At 43.0% G+C, this 22,289-nt stretch overlaps 1 protein-coding gene across 1 annotated transcript in view; it reads right to left on the bottom strand.

Moving 5' to 3' along the window:
• C1H8orf34 (chromosome 1 C8orf34 homolog) overlaps positions 1-22,289 on the bottom strand; it is a 397,204-nt gene that overhangs the window by 43,507 nt on the left and 331,408 nt on the right. The window contains exon 11 of the mRNA XM_030190169.1: positions 1,740-1,860. Coding sequence (XP_030046029.1) covers positions 1,740-1,860 — 121 coding nt within the window. The remainder of the gene's footprint in view (positions 1-1,739; positions 1,861-22,289) is intronic.

The following is a 22,289-nucleotide window of genomic DNA, read 5'->3' as shown; positions in this document are numbered from 1 at the left end:
AATCTCCTTCTAGCTCTACCCCTCCCCCATTTCAACTTTACTGAATCCAGCTCTGACAAGATTAAATGCCCACTACTAATGTCAAGGGGGCTCCATAAATATATTTTCAGCAAAGGTAGCTCCCTTTTATAGTCTTCAGTAAAGACACAAGCAAAAATTCATTTAATCTCTCCGCTATGGCTTTGTCCTCCCCCGAGCAGCGCTCCCTTTTCTCGTTGATCTAATGGTCCACTGACTTCATCACATACTTTCTGCTTCTAATATACCTGAAAAAGATTTTGCTATGGAGTTTTTGCCTCTACAGCAAACTTCTTGTCAAATTCTCTTTAGGCCTTCTTTATCAATACCTTGCATCTAACTTGCCAGTGCATATGCTGCTTCCTGTTTTCTTCATATGGGTCTTTTATCTATTTTCTAAAAGAGGTTCCTTTGACTCTAATAGCCTCCTTCACCTGACTTTTAACCATGCTGGCTGTCATTTGGCCTTTCTTCCTCCTGTTTTTCTACAAGGAATACTTATGTCTGGGCTTCCAAGATGGTATTTTTAAATAACATCCATGCCTCATTTAAACTCTTAACCTTTGTAGCTGCTCTCTAGCTGGGAAGTCTATAGAAAAGAGGAGAGATAGCAGTACTAGGTCTTTTGTATGTATGCTAAAAATAAAATGTTACAAAATTAGGCCTTCCCAAGCATTGAAGATGAGATGTTAGCTGGGGCATGTTAACATTAACATCACTCTCTGTACAAATAAGGAAAAGACACACCCAAATAAGGCCTTCCTATGTGCATGGCAATTAGCTTGGTATGCTCTCCTTATATGCTATGATAAGGCTTTTTTTGTCATGGAGTGAAAGAGCAGGTTAGCAAGAGGATTACATCCCACTCTACCTCCATCAAGCTCAGAAACTCTGTCAACACCAATCCTATCCAAGCTCCACCTTGGTAACCACTCATCTCATGGCAATATTCAGCCCCTCCTCTCCCACACTATCAAGTACCCACACTCTGCCAAAGCACCCAGGACACCCTCAAGACAATCCTCCAGTGGCCTGAATCCCTTCCCCATCCATCCTGCGTGAATCCTTACCATAAGAGAAGGTTCCCTATCTTCACTGACGAGGAATGTGAGACCCCCTTCTTCCAGTACTATTTCAGTCACTGAATGATGCTGTTAGAGATGCTATATCACTTTCAAATGGTACAACAGGAGGTGGAAAATGTTATGAAGATGGGGGAGGAAACTGGTATTGAGGGGAGGTCTCATTTGATCGGATAGTCTGACTATGAAAACCCCGTTACCAGGCCCTTTCACTTTGGCCCACTAAATATGAGGAATTTTCTGGTAGCTTCCAAAAATATAATACTGCTTTTGTGCTGAAGTATCCATATTCAGTGACACTGCCTGGTTAAATGTTGCTGAATATCAGTGGCAAGGAAATGGAGTGTGATTTAAGCAGAAAGGAGTCTCTTCTGTCCACTTAAATTGCTTTGAATATTGACCCCCCCCCCCCCCCCATGATTTTATTTTGCTAATACGTGAGAATATATGTGTAATATCCCTTTCATTAGGTTTTTTTTTTTTTAAATCTTTGCTCTTTGATATTCAGTGTGCAGTTCTGTCACCCTATTTTCACATGAATAAATCTGTGGGTCTGCTGTATTAACTCCATGAAGTAACAATGAGCTGGGCTGCATTAATTTTTCTCACTGCTATTATTGCTCACTTGCCACTACATACCAGCCAGATGCTTTTCCATGCTCTGCAGTTCTTTTGCGGTTAAGGCCTCCTTTGAAAGTTTCTGGTTGGGGGATTCTCCACTTTTGACTGATGTGACATCTGAGTCCCAGACTGGGTGACGCTAAACAGTTTGAAAATTAAAAAAAACAAAACAAAAAAAGATGACATAGGAATTTCTAAGTGAATACTTACAATCATGCAGAAAATAGAAAAGCAAACTGTTTTCCTTCTGGTGCATTTATAGAAGACTAGGGATTCTATGACATAATTCGTAGAGACAGCTAACATCAGAGTGGAATATTTAGTGGAATCATGGCATCAAATATACTCATGACAGACTACAAGATTCATAGTATCAGAGTACAAGGAAATAGGTGCTAGTGGAAATTTTAACCGAATGATTCAACATGCATGCTACAACGGTTCAGGAAATTTGCATTTAGGGGCCATTTACTACAGCTTAGACATTAGCATGCATTAAGTGCCAAATGGCCCGTAGACATAAAACATGACTGCAACATTTAGTGCACGCCAAGCTTTAGTAAAAGGGCACCTTAGGGTGCTATCAATATGGCACTATACACTCTTTTTTTTTTGCAGGCAGCATGTTCTGAAACATGCAGACTGTCACCACTGGAATCAATAATTTTTACCTACGAAGTTGCTTTTTCATTTCAAGAACTACATTACAGACACCTTGCTGTATCCAGTAATCTTTTATGAGTCACAGTTACTAAACTATTTTAGCCAAGTACATGCCCTGTAATAACAACAAAATGTTAGGTGCATGCAAAAAACACCATTACTTGTACACATTAGATTTTAAAAAAGTGACTGCTTTTAGCATTGGCATATCTTTCATAGAAATCTCCACATATTGCAAAATGTGGTACACTTTTAAAACAGGCAACATTAACGTTGAACGTTCACGTTTCTGTATAGTTTTTGTCATGGTGTGCTGTCGACAACAACTATCTTTCAGTTGTAGATACTTTAAGATACACCTGCAGCACTAAAACTTAGGGATCAAGAATTAGATTAGTCAATATCATTGTTCAGTTTTCATTTTAACTATCTCACACAACTGAAATTGTCTAAAGCTTCCTCAGCAGCAGACTGTGGCGTAAGGACACTACTAAGGACAACGAAGAAGTGATTGGTATATCTTAATAAGCAGGACTAGATTAACATTGTGTTGGACCTTAGGCAAACATACATAGGACCCTGAGAATGGGCCCCCAATTATTTCTGTTATCTAACCTCCAAACCACAGTCCTACTCATTCTTTCCTTCCTTCCTACCTACCACCTACCACCAGGGCTGTCAAACTCTAGGGCCTTGTTCTGGGTGTTTTGGTAGTAGCAGGCTGTGAGTAATCAGGGGGTTTATGCAAGCAGATGCTCTGAGTGGAGTGGACTAGTTGTTAAACCAGTGGGTTAAGAACCAGGAAAGCTGGGCAAGTCATCTTCACCCTCTATTACCTTTTCTACAAATCAGAAAAGTCACAGGTGGACTGCCTCAAAGAGGAATTGTTAGTGATCATATCACATAATCAGTATCAAGGTTCATATTACTGTATTTGAGGACTACGATTCACTAAACTCCATCCATCAGAAAACCTTGCACTATAAATAGGACTTCATGTTTTGACTGTAGTTTTTCAGCCTCTTTTCTAGCTGACCTAATCTGAAGATGAAGGGTTACCTTCTAAAGCTAATCAAAAGATATATTGTTAATCAAATATTATCTTAGTTTCCTTTCTCTGTTTTGATTTATTTGCATTTGCCACCTTTAAAAGTGGACTCACACGGCTACCACACCACTTTACTAGCAGACCTGGAAAACTCCTGAGAATATGATATACTTTCCTAGCTCTGTTTTATCCTCATTCTAGTTTAAAACTTAGACTATCTCTTGCACCCATGATGATTCACTTAGAATCCACATGCTGGATCACCTTCAGTTATTTTATATTACTTTTCTGGAATACCCTACCTAGGAGTGTAAGGAGTGAGGCCAGTTGGTACTGTTGCAGGAATGGATGCATGAATTTGTGATGCTTCAGGAGTCAGACAGCACACACCAGAATGAGAAAGTAATCTTCTTTATTTGCCAGCAAACAAAGCAAGACATCAGTTCTAGCTCTCTTCTCTTTCTCTCAGCTCTTTTTGTCTTTGTCTCAGCTGCTTCTCTTCTTATGCTGTCTTCTCCTTCTTCTGTCTGTTCCTTCTGTCCTTCTCTTTCTTCTGAGCTCCTTCTGACGTAAACTGCTTCTGCTCCTACTTAAATACTGTTCTATCCAGCCTAGCCTAGCCCAGCCCCCTTACTCTCCAATTGGTTAAGGAATAGATTGGTCACTTTGCCTCAACCAATCATTACTTTAAAAATATCAGTTACATAGGTTCCAGACATCCTAAACTGACCTGTGACCTGGGGCCCCTTAAGCCAGACATTTGGTCTCCAGAACTCTTATATTTCTCATTATGATTGATTTCTCATCTATAGCTTAACTGGGTTCCCTTAGAGACCAAGAGGCCCTAGTGAGATTGGTTATTCTCATATTCCTAGTCTGGTTCATACTAACTGCTAACTAAACTCTGGCATTCATTAAAGAGGTCAAAAGTCAATCTTACTTAATAGCATACAGATATACTTTCAGGAGGCCAGTCCTACACTTAGCTATAATTAATCAAGGAGAAGAGAGCTGACTAGCCCTGACCTCGTTCACCTATCAGCTTATACATTGAACCAGCCAGAACTATGGCTAAGTCAAACCACATGTTGGCCTCTTCACTGCAGTCCTTGCTTGACCTCTTAAACAGCAGACAAAGAGTAATACAGAATTTAACAGATATTCTACACAGACACAAACCTTATTAATTTACACAGAATACAACATATTCTAAAGTAAGCATCCTTATAACACATATTCTAAATATCAAAAACTTGTAAATACTAATCTATTGCCTCTCTCTCTCTAAATAGTATTTTCTATCTAAGCATTTTTCTATTTAATCCTAAACAAACTGCCTGCAATATGCCGGCTCATAATAAAATACATATGTGTTTGCTAGCATTCATTATTCACAAGGGTGAAAGAAATTCCTGTCTCTGACCTTTTTAACCCAGCCCGGCAAACGCTAGAGTTCAATATAATCTGAACCATCTGGCATACCTTCACTTCACTTACAAAGTAAAAGTTGAAATTTGAAATAAGAATTCAATTCAAATACCAAGCTTTTAACAGAATTAACCCTTCATATGATTTCTTATATATATAATTATGCCATGGCTGCCTCATTCCCCCCTTTGAGACTAAAATCAGCTTATGCAGAGATAAGTCTCACAACTCAAACTCTGGAGATTATAGTGATCCTAACTAGGAATAGACTTGTGAATCACCATTACCCTACTTGTTAAGGTCCGACGGCATACTGCCGAAGCACATGAGGCCAGGAAACAAAACAACAACCCTGCTAAAACTAAGACTATTAGGGAAATGAACAAAGGACGTATCCAGGAGGTCAATGACCACCACCAGGAGGTAAGGTCTAATCCTCCTCGGTAATCCTCCACATTAAGGCTAGCCAACTGTAGGACTTTATCCATGGCATGCCTAACTACATGCGTCCTATTTATGACAATAGTACAGCACTCTGAAGAATTTAGCACTGTGCAGAGACCACCCTGGGCTGCAAAGAGATAGTCAAGGCCCATACGATTATACCGAGAAACTATACTTAATTCATTAATTTGATCCTGCAATGCATTGACTACCACGTTCAGCTCATGAACTAAAACATGGAGTAGGGACTGAAGTCTCCGAGTAGCCATACCTAGTTCAGTAATACCCGCTACCGGGCCTCCAATTGGAATCCAGGCCGTGGCAGAAAGGGCTACAAGTCTCTTTTTAGTCAGAGGATAAGTAGAGTTGATATACTGGAGGGCTAATTCAATCGCCTCATCCTCTGTGGCAACGGAGGAAGGTAAGGACAAAGCCTCTCGCTTAGAGCGGTGCGGGGATAGTGGCTTAAGAGGAATAACTTTAGGAAAATAATTCAAGGTTACCAATACACAAAAATCATATGTAGGGGGAAGAATCATGTGGAGGACATTATCACAGAGCCAGTAATGACCAAGGAGAGGGTGAGGAAAGTTCCCAATAAATGTTGGCTCAGGCTGGACAGGGTACTTAGGGTGCCCATAATGCGAGCCCCTATCCCAGGGGGAACGAAGACGAAATGGAGACTTTGCACACCATAGGCGCCAATCCCCAATTGTGACAGGCTGCTCATTTGTTAGTAACTCTTCATACCCCGGGGACTTATGAAAGTAGAAAATAAGCTTGGACACTATAGTCTTCTCAGTGGTACGCTTAGGAGCCAGATAATCACCTGGGTCATAATCTGCAGGTATGGTAGCAGGGCACATAGGAGTACCTGGAGAAACTACCCACACAGATTCTCCTTTTTCTGGGAGAACATTAGTATAATTACAGGGAATGGGAAGAACAGTTGAGATGCTTCTTGTTAAACAAAACACTCCAGAAGCTGGATAGGGAGACGTAAAAACTGGCCTTAGAGAAGAGTCAGAGGGGGAAGTAGCATTATAAAAGGACCACCAAGTATAATCCTGGCTCCAAGGGCCTGAACTCGAAAAGTAGGGAGGTATAAGAGCTGGGAGTTGCACAGGGACAGGTACAGCTGGGACATCTGTAGTATAAGGAGAAAATCGGGAACACACAATACAAGGGGAAGTAATCTTTGCCTGGCTAATTAGTTCCTGGACTGAGTGTAACCAAAGGTTGGAGCGAGTTGGGGTATTAGGAACAAGGAGGCAAGGAGTAGAAAACAACAAAAGCATCCAAGCTACTAACATTTTCTTTCTTCCTAATCTAAAACAAATACAGCAAACTAATTAAGCAATAATATTTCAACAGTCTGTGCTAATCACAGATTACTCTCATATAGTGTTCTCAGTCTTTGAGTTCTTATACCAGTTGGGATAGACCCTCAACTGATAAGGATCAAGCTCTCAAATTCCAAGAAAGCCAGAATCAGGGCAAGAAAGAGTCTCAGTGTGAAGCCGAAGTTCAGCCGCTCCTGCAGTATGCAGTTGACCCTTCTTTTCAGCTAGTAGATTCTTTGGTTCGGGTCAAGCGCAACTTCAATGGCTCCGCTGGATCTCTTTCTGCTCTCCACTGTCTAGGCTCCGTCTGATCCGTGCTGGGCTCAGTCTGGTCAGCAGACTTAATTCGAGACCAATGGACCCATGGAGTAATCCCTGTGACCTTCACAGCTGCAGGGGTAGAAAGCAAAACAGTAAAAGGTCCTTTCCATCGGGGCCCCAAAGGCTGGAGCTTCCAATCTTTCACCCAAACTCTATCCCCTGGCAGGAAGGAATGTACCTGAGCCTGGAAGGGGACAGGGTTTATTTCTCTCACATAAGACTGAAGCTCAGAAATTATCTTACCCAGGAGGGCTACCTGCTCCTGCACCTGGGCAGACCCTAAAATCCCTATGTCTCCCTTAATTCCCTGTAAAATGGCTGGGGGCTTCCCATACACAATTTCAAAGGGAGAGAGGGCTGTTCCTTTAGTTGGGGTGCATCGAAGGCGAAAGAGGGCTAGTGGCAATGCCTGTGGCCATTTCAATTGGGTTTCCTGACAAATCTTTGCTAGGCTATTTTTCAAGGTTCTGTTTGCCCGCTCAACCTGCCCTGAACTCTGGGGACGATAGGCACAATGCAATTTCCAGGTAATGCGCAATGCGCGGGACAGGGCCTGAAGTGTAGCTTCAACAAAGGCGGGACCATTATCTGAACCTATGGCAAGGGGCAGTCCATACCTGGGGATGACATCCCTAAGGAGGGCTCGAGCTACTTCTGTGGCTTTCTCAGTAACTGTAGGATATGCTTCCACCCACCCAGAAAAGGTACAAACCATAACTAAGAGGTATCGGAGCCTACCGCTCCTGGGCATTTCTGTGAAGTCTATAACTAGGGACTCAAAGGGTGTTAGTCCTCTAGACTGAACTCCTGGTGGAATACGGGGTCCCTGACGAGCATTATTCTGGGCACAGAGAGTACATCGGGCAGAGGCAGTGGCAACCAGACTATCCAATCCTTCCAGCACCACTACTCGATTGAGTAGGCGGGCTAGTGCTGTTTTCCCTAAGTGTGATAGGTCATGAGCTTGAGACACTACAGGCCAAGCTAGGTGGCGTGGCACCAGAACTCTGGTATCAGGGAGATGTAACCTTACTGCACCTTCCTCTTGAGCCCATTTCTCTTCCATTTGGGTATACATAGGCGTCCATTCTTGCAATCGAATTTGGAACAGGGGAGTCACAGTACTTGCTAGGGGTCCTCGAGCAGCTTCTTTGGCCACCCGATCAGCATGGCGGTTCCCTCGGGCCACTGGAGTATCTACCCTTTGGTGTCCCCTGCAGTGAATGACAGCTACCTTCTTGGGGGCCCAAACAGCCTCTAGCAGCTGAAGTATTTCAGGTCCATACTTAACAGGTTGGCCTGCAGCATTTATGAGTCCCTTTTCCTTATACAAAGCTCCATGAGCATGTAGGGTTGTGAAGGCATACTTAGAATCAGTATAAATGTTGGTTACCAGTCCTGCTGCTAGCTCCAGAGCTCGTATGAGGGCCACAAGTTCTGCTTTCTGGGCTGAAGTTCCTTGGGGCAGGGCTCTTGCTTCTATCACCTTGTCCTCTGTCACCACAGCATAGCCTGCCAATCGCTTAGAGTTCTCCACATAACTGCTTCCATCTGTGAAATAAATTACATCTGGGTCCCTCCACGGAACATCTTTAAGATCTGGTCGACTGGAGTACACTTCATCCATGGTTTGGATACAGTCATGATCCGGTGGTCCCTCAGATGCTGGCAAAAGAGTAGCAGGATTGAATGTAGCCACTGTTTCCAGGTGTATCCGTGGATTCTCACACAAGCTAGCTTGGTACTTAACCATGCGGTTATTTGTAAACCAGTGATTGCCCTTATACTCCATGAGGGTGAGAACTGCATGGGGGACTTTAACAACCAGTTCTTGCCCCAAGGTCAACTTATCAGCTTCCTGGACCAGTAAGGCTGTTGCTGCAATGGCCCTCATGCAGGCTGGCCATCCTTTAGCCACTCCATCCAGCTGTTTAGACAGGTATGCAACAGGCCTCTGCCAGGATCCCATCATCTGGGTCAGCACACCCAGAGCAACCCCCTGTCGCTCGTGGACATACAATGAGAAAGGTTTCTCCACATCAGGAAGGCCCAACGCAGGGGCTTGGAGTAGGGCTTTCTTTATGGCAATGAAGGATTGTTGAGCAGTAGGTCCCCATTCAAATGGTTCCTTTTCACCCCCCTTTGTGGCTTGGTAAAGGGGTTTCGCCATCAATGCAAAATTTGGAATCCAAATTCTGCAGAATCCAGCTGCTCCCAGGAATTCCCTAACTTCTCTTCTAGACTTGGGTTGGGGAATTGCAGCTACCGCTTGCTTCCTACTAGCATCCAGTCTCCGACTTCCCTGGGAAATGCAAAAGCCCAGATACTTCACTTCTAACTGACAAAGTTGGGCCTTTGAGCGTGAGACCTTATAGCCTGCATCCAAGAGTAGCTCCAGCAATTCTCTAGTAGCCTCAAAACACTCTTCCTGGGTCACTGCTGCAATCAGGAGGTCATCTACATACTGGAGTAAAACTCGCCTGGAAGGCTCAGATTTAAAAGTCTTAAGGTCTTGTCCTAGGGCAGTCCCAAAAATGGTGGGGGAGTTCTTGAACCCCTGTGGCAGGCGGGTCCATGTATACTGAAGCTTCCTTCCTGTTACTGGGTTTTCCCATTGAAAGGCGAAAAGCAGTTGACTAGCGGGGGCCACCCGAATACAAAAGAAGGCATCTTTTAGGTCTAGTGTTGTGAAATGGGTAGCTCCAGAAGGTATCAATCCTAACAGGACATATGGATTAGGCACTACAGGGTGTAATGAGATAGTAGATTTGTTGACCACTCGTAAGTCTTGGACTGGCCGGTAGTCCTCAGTCCCTGGCTTCTGAACTGGCAATAGTGGCGTATTCCATGGAGACTGGCAAGGACGAATAATTCCATAGGATAACAGACGATTCAAATGTGCTTGGATCCCTTCCAGAGCCTTTCTGGGAATTGGGTATTGGCGAAGATGGATTGGCCGGGCATTTGGAAGTAAATCTACATGTACAGGAGGAATATTTCGGGCCAACCCTGGGGGATTATCTTCTGCCCATACCCCACTGACCTGAAAGCTGTCTGCCAGGGGTAGGTCAACTTGGCTATGTGACTGATGCAGCCGCCATTCTTCTTCAAGAGGGCAACAGAAACTCAATATACCCTTAGGGCTGGATGTTGGGGGCCGAAAGGAGACTGAAGTCTGGCCATCAGAGTCAAAAGAAATTTGGGCCCTAAGCTTGGACAGCAGGTCTCGACCTAACAAAGGGATTGGACAGTCTGGCATATAAAGGAATTCATGAGTGACTATGTGTGAGCCTAATTGGCATCTACGGGTTGTCAGGAAGGGCCTCCGGTTCTGCACCCCCGTGGCTCCCACCACTCGGACAGTTTTTCCAGACACAGGCGCTAATCGCTCCGTCACAACAGAATGTTCAGCTCCTGTATCAATCATAAATGGAATTGAGCGGCTCCCTATAGTTAACTTGACCATAGGTTCCTGGGAGCCCAGTTTGTAGGAACCCGGTCTGTCCTATTCGTCCCATTCTGCCATCTCGGCTATCCCGATGATGTCAGATTCAGGAGGCTCATATCTTCCCTCTCGAACTCGGCCTCGGCTTCCTCGATCTCCTGGTCCCCTTCTCAGTCCCTGGCGCCTCTGGGGGCATTCATCTTTCCAGTGCCCTCTTTCCTTACAATAGGCACACTGATCCCTCTCCAATCTTGGTCTGGGATTCTCCCCCCTTGGCCGGGATTGATTGAAGGAATCTCGGGGCCTGGCTGGTGGTCCGGGGTCCCACTTTGGCTTCCCATTAGCTAGAGGTCGACCTCGGTTAAGGGTGGAATTAGTAATGGCTGCCGCTAAAAGGTCGGCCTTCTTCTGCATCTTCCGGTCAGCCTCTCGGCGCACCTCCTGATCTCTATTAATGAAAACCTTAGTTGCGATCTCAATTAGCTGGGTGGTATTCATCCCTGCGAATCCCTCCTGACGCTGCAACTTCTTCCGGATATCTGGCATACTCTGGTCCACCAATGCACTATTCACCATTCTCTGGTTTTCTTGGGCTTCAGGGTCAAATGGGGTGTATGTTCTGTAGGCTTCAATTAGTCGCTCTAGAAAGGCCCCAGGGGATTCAGTTGCCCCTTGGAGAATTTCAGAGACCTTTGCCAGATTAATGGGCCTCTTTATGCCTTTCCTCATACCTTCCAGCAAGTCCCGGCAATAGCCAGACAACAGTTCATAGTGCTGCCCATCATTTGGATCCCAATCTGGAGCTGCGCGAGGAAACCGAGCTCTAACCCACCCCTCTAGGTCCGGTGTCCTCTCGGGAGCACGTGCTCGCGTGATGGCCTCAGCATTTTGCAAAATCTTCCGCCTCTCCTCAGTTGTGAAGAGGGTCAGGAGAAGTTGTTGACAATCAGTCCAGGTTGGGTTATGGGTGGCCATAATGCTAGCCACTAGGTCCACCACTGCCTGAGGCTTTTCAGTATAAGAGGGGTAATGCGTCTTCCAATTCAGGAGATCGGTGGTTGTGAAGGGTACATACTGATAGGCCTGTGCCTGTATAACCTGACCCTGATTATTAGGATCCGGTCGAGTGGTAGTTACCTGGCGGAGGGGCAGAACTCTCGAGGAGGTGGGAATGGAACCTGAGGTAGAGCTAGGAGCTACCCTCCTATCATGCTCAAAGGTGATTGCAGCGGGTCTAACCCATTCAGTGGAGGTATGTTGAACCCCTGAGGGATGGGGAGGGGTACTCATAGACTGAGAGGTGGTCACAGGTGATTCAGTCCATTGAAAGGGATGCCGGGCCCCTGATGAGTGGGTAGGGGTATTAGAGGGAGAGGCTGGGCTGTCAGGAGTTGAGGAGTCAGGGAGTGGAACCCAAAACGGGTCTTCAGAGGTTAACAGGAGAGGATGTGGCACAGAAGGGTAGAGGCCGGGTGAAAAGTCCAACCTAGGGTGTGGCAGGTTTTGCACAGGAGGGGAAGAACTATCCGGAGAAGCCTGTGCTGGAGAGGCTTGAGCTGGGCGGCGTGGATCTCTAGGGGCGGCACGGAACCCCAACAATGGGCCATAAGGTGGTGGCTCAAGGTCTGAGGGGTCATCAGAGAGTATGGGTTTCTCGGACAGGGTAGGGGCGGAAGCCACCGATTGGGTGGTAGGCTTCCTAGGGCTCTTTCCCTCTTCTAGTTTAGATTTTCTAATCTTTCTTTGAACACGGCCTAACATGAATTTTACTGGGGATCCCATATAAGTTTTCAACCAGGAGGGAGGGTCAGTCACAAGGCTGTCCCAAGAATCTATATAGGGGAGTTGTTCAGAATATTCTGGTTCTCCTACAACTATGCTGTAGACCTTCCGGATTACTTCAATATCTAAGCTGCCACTAGGGGGCCACCCCACTCCCATAGATGGCCACTCAACTTCACACAAGGTTCTTAGAGTACTTGAGCTTAAAGTCTGTCCATAGTCATTAATTAAAAATCCTTTCTTGAAGTTCTTAAGCATACAGTCTAGGGGGGTAGCAATTTGTCTAGATGATGTCCCACCCATAATGCTTACAGTTACAACACACAAAAAGGGAGGGAATTTTTGAAAGTGCAGTAAGGGGTCTGCACTCTCGAGACACTAGGTAGACAGACAGCAATCGCTTCCTTCCGTTGCTGACCAATTGAACTCGCGTTAATTGGAAATGCAGCTATAAGAAGTCCGCACTCAATAATCATTCACGCATCACACATTCCATACAGAAAATCCCACCCAACAATTTCAGATTTCTCAGATACAGATAAGCTCAAGCGTTTTCGCTTCTAATCTCCTCTAGATTAGAAGGTACTAGGGCCTTCGCTGAGAGTTGATCAGGCTCTCCTTCCTCAATTTGTTTGAGGGGCTGATTTACAATTTTCTAGCTAGAATTACAATACAGAATACAGAATACATACCCGGCGAATGTTCTCCAGTCAGTTGGGTGCTGGGATTAATGCAGGATTCATCCCACCGCTGCCACCAAGAATTGTTGCAGGAATGGATGCATGAATTTGTGATGCTTCAGGAGTCAGACAGCACACACCAGAATGAGAAAGTAATCTTCTTTATTTGCCAGCAAACAAAGCAAGACATCAGTTCTAGCTCTCTTCTCTTTCTCTCAGCTCTTTTTGTCTTTGTCTCAGCTGCTTCTCTTCTTATGCTGTCTTCTCCTTCTTCTGTCTGTTCCTTCTGTCCTTCTCTTTCTTCTGAGCTCCTTCTGACGTAAACTGCTTCTGCTCCTACTTAAATACTGTTCTATCCAGCCTAGCCTAGCCCAGCCCCCTTACTCTCCAATTGGTTAAGGAATAGATTGGTCACTTTGCCTCAACCAATCATTACTTTAAAAATATCAGTTACATAGGTTCCAGACATCCTAAACTGACCTGTGACCTGGGGCCCCTTAAGCCAGACATTTGGTCTCCAGAACTCTTATATTTCTCATTATGATTGACTTCTCATCTATAGCTTAACTGGGTTCCCTTAGAGACCAAGAGGCCCTAGTGAGATTGGTTATTCTCATATTCCTAGTCTGGTTCATACTAACTGCTAACTAAACTCTGGCATTCATTAAAGAGGTCAAAAGTCAATCTTACTTAATAGCATACAGATATACTTTCAGGAGGCCAGTCCTACACTTATCTATAATTAATCAAGGAGAAGAGAGCTGACTAGCCCTGACCTCGTTCACCTATCAGCTTATACATTGAACCAGCCAGAACTATGGCTAAGTCAAACCACATGTTGGCCTCTTCACTGCAGTCCTTGCTTGACCTCTTAAACAGCAGACAAAGAGTAATACAGAATTTAACAGATATTCTACACAGACACAAACCTTATTAATTTACACAGAATACAACATATTCTAAAGTAAGCATCCTTATAACACATATTCTAAATATCAAAAACTTGTAAATACTAATCTATTGCCTCTCTCTCTCTAAATAGTATTTTCTATCTAAGCATTTTTCTATTTAATCCTAAACAAACTGCCTGCAATATGCCGGCTCATAATAAAATACATATGTGTTTGCTAGCATTCATTATTCACAAGGGTGAAAGAAATTCCTGTCTCTGACCTTTTTAACCCAGCCCGGCAAACGCTAGAGTTCAATATAATCTGAACCATCTGGCATACCTTCACTTCACTTACAAAGTAAAAGTTGAAATTTGAAATAAGAATTCAATTCAAATACCAAGCTTTTAACAGAATTAACCCTTCATATGATTTCTTATATATATAATTATGCCATGGCTGCCTCAGTACCACTTGATGGAAGGACTTAAAAGTCATTCCTTCACCCAGGCCACAGACTGCTACTGTTCATCTCTTTGCAGTCCCACCCTTGTTATTAAAGTTTTCTCCTTTCCGCTGTCTTCCATTTCTTTATGTTATCCACTTTGTTGCATTTCTGTGTGAAAGATGGTGTATCAGGCTACTAACTAAACTGTATTTCATTCCTTTGATTGTAGTGTGGACTGAGTGTTAAATAACTGCCATACATGCCTGTCTTTGCTCTGTAGTTGGCAGCCTTGGTCTGTCTTGCTACTACAGATAACTCATCCTACCTCTATTCAAAGCTTAGAGATGTCTTATGTGTTTGATGGTTCAAATACTGGTGGAGTTATATTATCAGGGATTATGTAAAGGTATTAAAAGACTTCAACCTTATTTCCTCTCTTAGTTATCCTTCAGGCTCCTCCTGAGATTTTGATAATGTGCATGTGTGTGTTTATGTATATATGTATATTTTAAACAGTCCTCCATTAAGTGGGGTTGAAGGTGACCCCTGAGGTGGGTATGATACAGCATTTTTCATGTCTGGGCCTAAAATTTGCATAGACAATAGACCTCTGAGGGTGGCTTAGGGCTATCTCTACTGCCCCTAGGATGGAGCAAACTTAAAAACACACAAACTTAAAAACAAAACAATGGAGGCTGGTAAGGATTTGGATAAAAATGCCTGTTTTATGGGCAACCTGCAAGTGTACAAAAATGTAGAAAAGAAAGGCAATAAAAGTAATTAGACAGTCCACAAGAAAAGAGTAACATGATGACAAAAAAGTTCAAATTTGCTCACAGTTCTGATTCCACTTGGTCTCCTTGCTTGTGATTTTTGTCACATTTGCTGTCTTGCATCTCTCCCCTGTGTTGCAACTCATTGGAACAGGCTCTCCACCCTCCTTGATCTTTCTACTCAGTGGTGTGCTGGAGGGGGCTCTCGCAGGCTCGCAAGAGCTGTTTGTTAAATTTTAAAGAATTTTGGGAGCCGGTTGTTAAAGTAGGCCCCCCCATGGCTACTTTGACAACTGGCTTCCAAAATGCTCCTGAATTCTCTTTTACTTTGCTGGCAGGGATGCTGAGCCCTGCAAACCAAGTAAATAGCCAATAGCAGTTAGTTAGGAAATCAAACAGTAAAACAGATCGCAAGCTTAGCAGAGCAGATAAAAAGGTTTTTTTTTGGCATATTATAAATGCAGTGACAGACCTGGATAAAGCAGATGGAAGTATTTCATATGAGGAAAGGCTAAGGAGGTTAGGGCTCTTCAGCTTGGAAAAGAGACTGCTGAGGGGAGATGAGACTGAGGTCTTCAAAATCCCGAGTGGTGTAGAACAGGTAAAAGTGAATCGATATTTTACTCTTTCAAAAAGTACAAAGATTAGGGGACAATTAATGAAGTTACGTGGAAATATATTTAAAACAAATAGGAGGAAATATTTTTTTACTCCAACAATAGTTAAACTCTGAAGCTCGTTGGCAGAATTGTGGTAACAGCAGTTAGCATATCTGGTTTTAAAAATGTATTGGACAAATTCCTAGAGGAAAAGTCATAAGTACATAAGTATTGTCACACTGGAACAGACTAAAGGTCCATCAAGTCCAGTATCCTGTTTCCAACAGTAGCCAACCCAGGTCACAAATAACTGGCAAGATCCCAGAAAAGCTCAATATATTTTATGATGTTTATTCCAAAAATAAGCAGTGGATTTTCCCAAGTCAATTTAATAACAGTCTATGGACTTTTCCTTTAGGAAGTCGTCCAGACTCTTTTTAAACTCCGCTAAGCTAAACGCCTTTACCACATTCTCTGGCAATGAATTTCAGAGTTTAATTACACGTTGAGTGAAGAAAACTTTTCTCTGATTCGTATTAAATTTACTACTTTGTAGCTTCATTGCATGCCCCCTAGTCCTAGTATTTTTGGAAAGAGTAAACAAACTGTTCATGTCTACCCATTCCACTCCACTCATTATTTTATAAACCTCTATCATATGTCCCCTCAGCCGTCTCTTCTCCAAACTGAAGAGCCCTAGATGCTTCAGCCTTTCCTCATAGGGAAGTCATCCCATCCCCTTTATCATTTTTGTCGCCCTTCTCTTTACCTTTTCTAATTCCACTATATCTTTTTGAGATGCAGTGACCAGAATTGAACACAATATTCAAGGTGAGGTCGCACCATGGAATGATACAAAGGCATTATAACGTCCTCACTTTTGTTTTCTATTCCTTTACTAATAATACCTAACATTCTATTTGCTTTCTTAACCGTCGCAGCACACAGATCAGAACATTTCAACATATCAACAATGACGCCGAGATCCCTTTCTTGGTCGGTGACTCCTAACGTGGAACCTTGCATTACGTAGCTATAGTTTGGGTTTCTCTTTCCCACATGCATCACTTTGCACTTGCTCACATCAAATGTCATCTGCCATTTAGACGCCCAGTCTCCCAGTCTCATAAAGTCCTCTTGTAATTTTAAACAATCCTCTTGCGAATTAACAACTTTGAATAACTTTGTGTCATCAGCAAATTTAATTACACTAGTTACTCCCATCTCTAAATCCTTTATAAATATGTTAAAAAGCAGCAGTCCCAGCAAGGACTACCCTTCTCCATTGAGAATACCATTTAACCATACTCTCTATCCGTTAACCAGTTTTTAATCCACAATAGGACACTACTTCCTATCCCATGACTCTCCAATTTCCTCTGGGGTCTTTCATGAAGTACTTTGTCAAACGTCTTTTGAAAGTCCAGATACACAATGTCAACTGACTCGCCTTTATCCACATGTTTGTTCACCTCTTCAAAGAAATGTAACAGATTGGTGTGGCAAGATTTCCCTTCACTAAATCCATGTTGGCTTTTTCTCATTAATCCATGCTTTTGAATATGCTCTGTAATTTTATTCTTTAAATAGACTCTACCATTTTGTCTGCAACCGATGTCAGGCTCACTGGTCTATAATTTCTCGGATCCCCTCTGGAACCTTTTTTATATATCGGTGTTACATGGGCTACCCTCCAATCTTCCGGTACCACGCTCGATTTTAAAGATAATTTACATATTTCTAACAATAGTTCTGTCAGTTCATTTCTCAATTCTATCAGTACTCTGGGATGAATACCATCCAGTCCAGGAGATTTGCTACTCTTCAATTTGTCAAATTGCCGCATTACATCCTCTAGGTTTAGAGAGATTTCATTTAGTTTCTCCGACTCGTCAGCTTCGAATACCATTTCTGGCACTGGTATCATTCCCAAATCTTCCTCGATGAAGACAGAAGCAAAGAATTCATTTAATCTCTCTGCTATGGCTTTTGTCTTCCCTGAGCGCCCCTTTTATCCCTCGATCATTTAGCAGTCCAACTGATTCTTTTGCCAGCTTCTTGCTTTTAATATACCTAAACAAATTCTTACTATGTGTTTTTGCCTCCAACGCAATCTTTTTTTCAAAGTCCCTCTTTACATAGTAACATAGTAGATGACGGCAGAGAAAGACCTGCACGGTCCATCCAGTCTGCTCAACAAGATAACTGATATGTGCTACTTTTGGTGTATACCTGACCTTGATTAGTATCTGCCATTTTCACGGCACAGACCATAGATTTCTGCCCAGCACAAGCCCCACCTCCCAACTACCAGCCCCGCCCCCACCGGCTCTGCCACCCAATCTCCGCTAAGCTTCTGAGGATCCATTCCTTCTGAACAGAATTCTTTTATGCTTATCCCACGCATTTTTTAATTCTGTTACCGTTTTCATCTCCACCACCTCCCGCGGGAGGGTATTCCAAGTATTCACCACTCTCTCCCTGAAAAAATACTTCCTGACATTTTTCTTGAGTCTGCCCCCCTTCAATCTCATTTCATGTCCTCTAGTTCTACCGCCTTCCCATCTCCGGAAATGGTTCATTTGCGGATTAATACCTTTCAAATATTTGAACGTCTGTATCATATCATGCCTGTTTCTCCTTTCCTCTAGGGTATACAAGTTCAAGTCAGCAAGTCTCTCCTCATACGTCTTGTAACGCAAATCCCATACCATTCTCGTAGCTTTTCTTTGCACCGCTTCAATTCTTTTTACATCCTTAGCAATATACGGCCTCCAAAACTGAACACAATACTCAAGTTGGGGCCTCACCAACGACTTATATAGGGGCATCAACACTTCCTTTCTTCTGCTGGTCACACCTCTCTCTATACAGCCTAGCAACCTTCTAGCTATGGCCACCACCTTGTCACACTGTTTCGTCGCCTTCAGATCCTCAGATACTATCACCCCAAGATCCCTCTCCCCATCCGTACAGATCAGACTCTCCCCGCCTAACACATACGTCTCCCGTGGATTTCTACTCTCTAAGTGCAGCACTTTGCATTTCTTCGCATTGAATTTTAATTGCCAAACTTTAGACCATTCTTCTAGCTTCCGCAGATCCTTTTTCATGTTTTCCACTCTCTCCCTCCCTTCCTTATCATCGCTTTGCATTTGACTTACCTTTATACCCCACATTACCCCCACAAACATGCAGGCTCAATGTGGCTTACAAAACCAGAGAGAGAGAGAGAGAGAGATAGAGATCTCTGGGCGATATCAAAGACAAATCAGAATTGAAGAGCAAGAGTGCAAGAAAGAAAGAAAAGACACTTTTCATAGATTACAGAAGAATGGGTCCAGCCAGATTCCACGCTTGTATATTTGACATTCCTTATGCTGTTTCTTATTATTTTCAGTCAGTTCCTTCTTCCATTTTCTGAAGGATTTTCTTTTAGCTCTAATAGCTTCCTTCATATCACTTTTTAACCATGCCGGTTGTCATTTGGTCTTCCTCCCTCCTTTTTCAATACACGGAATATATTTGGCCTGGGCTTCCAGGATGGTATTTTTGAACAGCATCCACGCTTGATATAAATTTTTGACCCTTGCAGCCACTCCTCTAAGTTTTTTTTTCACCATCCTTCTCATTTTATCATAGTCTTCTTTTTGAAAGTTAAACACTAATGTATTGGATATCCTGTGTATACTTACTCCAATGCTAATATCAAAGCTGATCACTGTTGTCAAGCAGCCCCATCACCATTACCACCCACACCAGATCATGCGATCCACTAAGGACTAGGTCTAGAATTTTTCCTTCTCTTCTAGGCTCCTGTACCACCTGCTCAATAAAGCAATCCTTGATTTTGTCAAGGAATTTTACCTCTCTAGCATGCATTACCTCCATAGTCTGCAATTGAGATAGATATGGGGGAAGTTACTGCTTGCCCTGGGAATGGTAGCATGGAATGTTCCTACTATTTGGGTTTCTGCCAGGTACTTGTTACCTGAATTGGCCACTGTTGGAAACAGGATACTGGGTTAGATGGACCATTGGTCTGACCCAGTATGGCTCTTATGTTCTTGTAGTGCACGGTATTGCAAAAGTGCATCCAATTTCTCAGTGTTCCCTATTTGAGCAAAAAGGTGCACTGTTGTGAAATAGTACACGCTATCCCACAGATTCTATATAGAGCACCTAGTGTTCCATGCTGAAATCAAAGCGTATTCTATAACAACATGTATAACTTAATTGGCTTAGCAAGCCAATCAGCATTGTTAACAGAACTTAACAAGCAATAAAGAACACTAATTGGCAATAATTAGAATTTACGGGCATAGCGTGCTAAGCGTATTCTATAATGCATTGTGCCCAAACTCTAATGTGCGTAGGCAAAAAGGGGCATGATTATGGTCATTTTGTGGGCGTACCAAAATTTACACACGTAGTTATAGAATTTGACCCAATGTGCCTAAATCTACATGCCAGGATGTACAAAACTTTTCTGCTGGTGTAAGTGCAGGTGCATAGTTTTAGGTGCTAGGATATCAAGTATATTCTATATATCGCACCTAAATATAGACGCCCCTTATAGAATACGCTTAGGTGAAAATATTTTCCTCATGGATTTTCTAGGTGCCTTATATAGACTTTCCCCCTATATACAAATATTGCTCCTGAAATGAAAAATATATATAGATATATCTCAAACAAACAAAAATGTTTGCCCTGCACACATCTATAAAATCAAATGAAACCTCCCTCTTTTTGTTTTCTTTTTCTCCCCATTTATCACTGGTTTGAGAAATTTCATCTGAATTTATACAGCTGCTGTTTTTTGTTTGAAGGTAGCTGCTTATAAAACATTTCCTACTTTTTTTTTCGTCTTCTTTAAAGTAAATGTGGTGTTTTGTCAGTCTCGGCCAAAACAGGATCCTTGGCACTTCAGCTCTTGTCAAAGACACATTTTAGTGATTAGGAAACAATAAGAATAAAATTACATGCATGGCACTTGGCAAACTCCTTTATTTTTACTGTGTTGAACAGGATTCAAAAATGCTGGAACACTAGTCATAACTGAACGATTTGTATATTTGTTTCACAGATTTACTCATTCTTAAATACATGTTTAGTCATCAATCTTAATGGCAGTCAGAGTCAGGGGATACTGGAACTCGGAGGGGGGAGGGAGGGAGGTAGGGGGGCCTGGAACTCAGAGGGAGGTGGAGGGGGCAGGGGAGAGATGCTGCAGATGGATGGATGGAGGGGGCAGGGCACAGAGGACATTGTCTGCATATGGGAGTCCAAGATTGGGGGGGGGGGGGGGGGGATCAAGCTTTTAAAAACTGGACTGGATCCTGCCTCCTTCTATGGTGAGAGAAAACAACGCACCAACCCACAGGCCCTGGCAGTGAAAGACACTCAAAAAGCCGCTACTTGTGACCTTTGAAAATTTCCCGCAGGGCCCGCAGACATGGCAACTCAGGGCAAACACTTAACTTTATCTCCACCTAGTCTCCTCCCCTCTTGACACTCTTTCTTTCAGTGACCTTTTCTCTGCATTTTATTCCAAAGCTACTGTCAGGTCTGTCAGGCTTCTCACGGATTCTGTCAGGTTTCTCACGGAAGCACAGGGTCAGTTACTCCCCTTGGGCTGGGTTTCCTCCCACCCAGGGAACCTCCCAGTCACTCCCCCCAAGCGACTCTCTACACAGGGACTTACTCTCTCAGTAATCCCCAACTAATCCCCAAAATTTATTGTAATAGGGGATTACAATAAATTTTCTTAACTCCAAAAATTTAGTTCTTTGTGCAAAGGTGAGGTTAGCTTATTTCTGGTCTCTAGTATTACTCTATAGTGCTCTACCGGCATGGTAGTTTGTAGCTACTTCCTGTAACATTGCGATCTGTGTGTGCTTCTTCTTGTTTCTTGCAGGTTAATGTAAGCATTAGAGCTGCTCAAAGAGAAAAGAAAATGAGATACGGGGCAATGAAGAAAGCACTAGGCTGTCCTGTTTTCTGCCAATGTACAGTGGTCATATAAGCAGTTTATATTTCCATCGTGACAAACACTGTTGAGGATACCAGAAACGGATGTGATGCAGAGGTATGGGCTGAGCTTATTATAAAGTAGGACATTCAGAACAAGAAAGATCCTATCCCGGCTTGTGGGCATGCTAAACTCAGTTTATTGTATTTTCTTGCCATTGGCCACCATTTTTTTTTACTAATAAGAGCAAAGTTGGAGAGAATCATAGAACCTCCACCGTGATGAAGTTCCAAAACCTAGCCAAGTTGGGTGAGGTTCCTGATCCCCATTTTACTGCTGCCAGTTAAGTGATTGAATTTATTTTGCATTGCATTGTTGAAGCTAAGAAACAGGCTTTTGTTGTAACACAAGAGGGATTGAAAAAAATGTTATCTTTTTGAGAATAGATCACTAAAAAATGATTAGCACACAAAAAAATACACTTCACAGGATCAGTGACGATCTGCATCTGACTGCCTGAAAACTGTTTGTTAAGCAGTCTTGTTGTATTAATTCTGAAGATCCTTCAAAAAATATTTAAAAAAAACACGTTTATTAGCGGTATAGAAGTAGATTTGTGCTTGGGAAGGTTCATGAAATATGGACATAGGAATATATGGGCATCTCTAACATTTAACACACGCTTATTTTTAGCGTGCGCTAAAAACGCTAGCACACCTTTGTAAAAGGA

The sequence above is a fragment of the Microcaecilia unicolor genome, chromosome 1 (genome assembly GCF_901765095.1).
Source record: "Microcaecilia unicolor chromosome 1, aMicUni1.1, whole genome shotgun sequence".
Taxonomy (NCBI): domain Eukaryota; kingdom Metazoa; phylum Chordata; class Amphibia; order Gymnophiona; family Siphonopidae; genus Microcaecilia; species Microcaecilia unicolor.
This window is presented reverse-complemented; position numbering and strand designations above follow the sequence as displayed.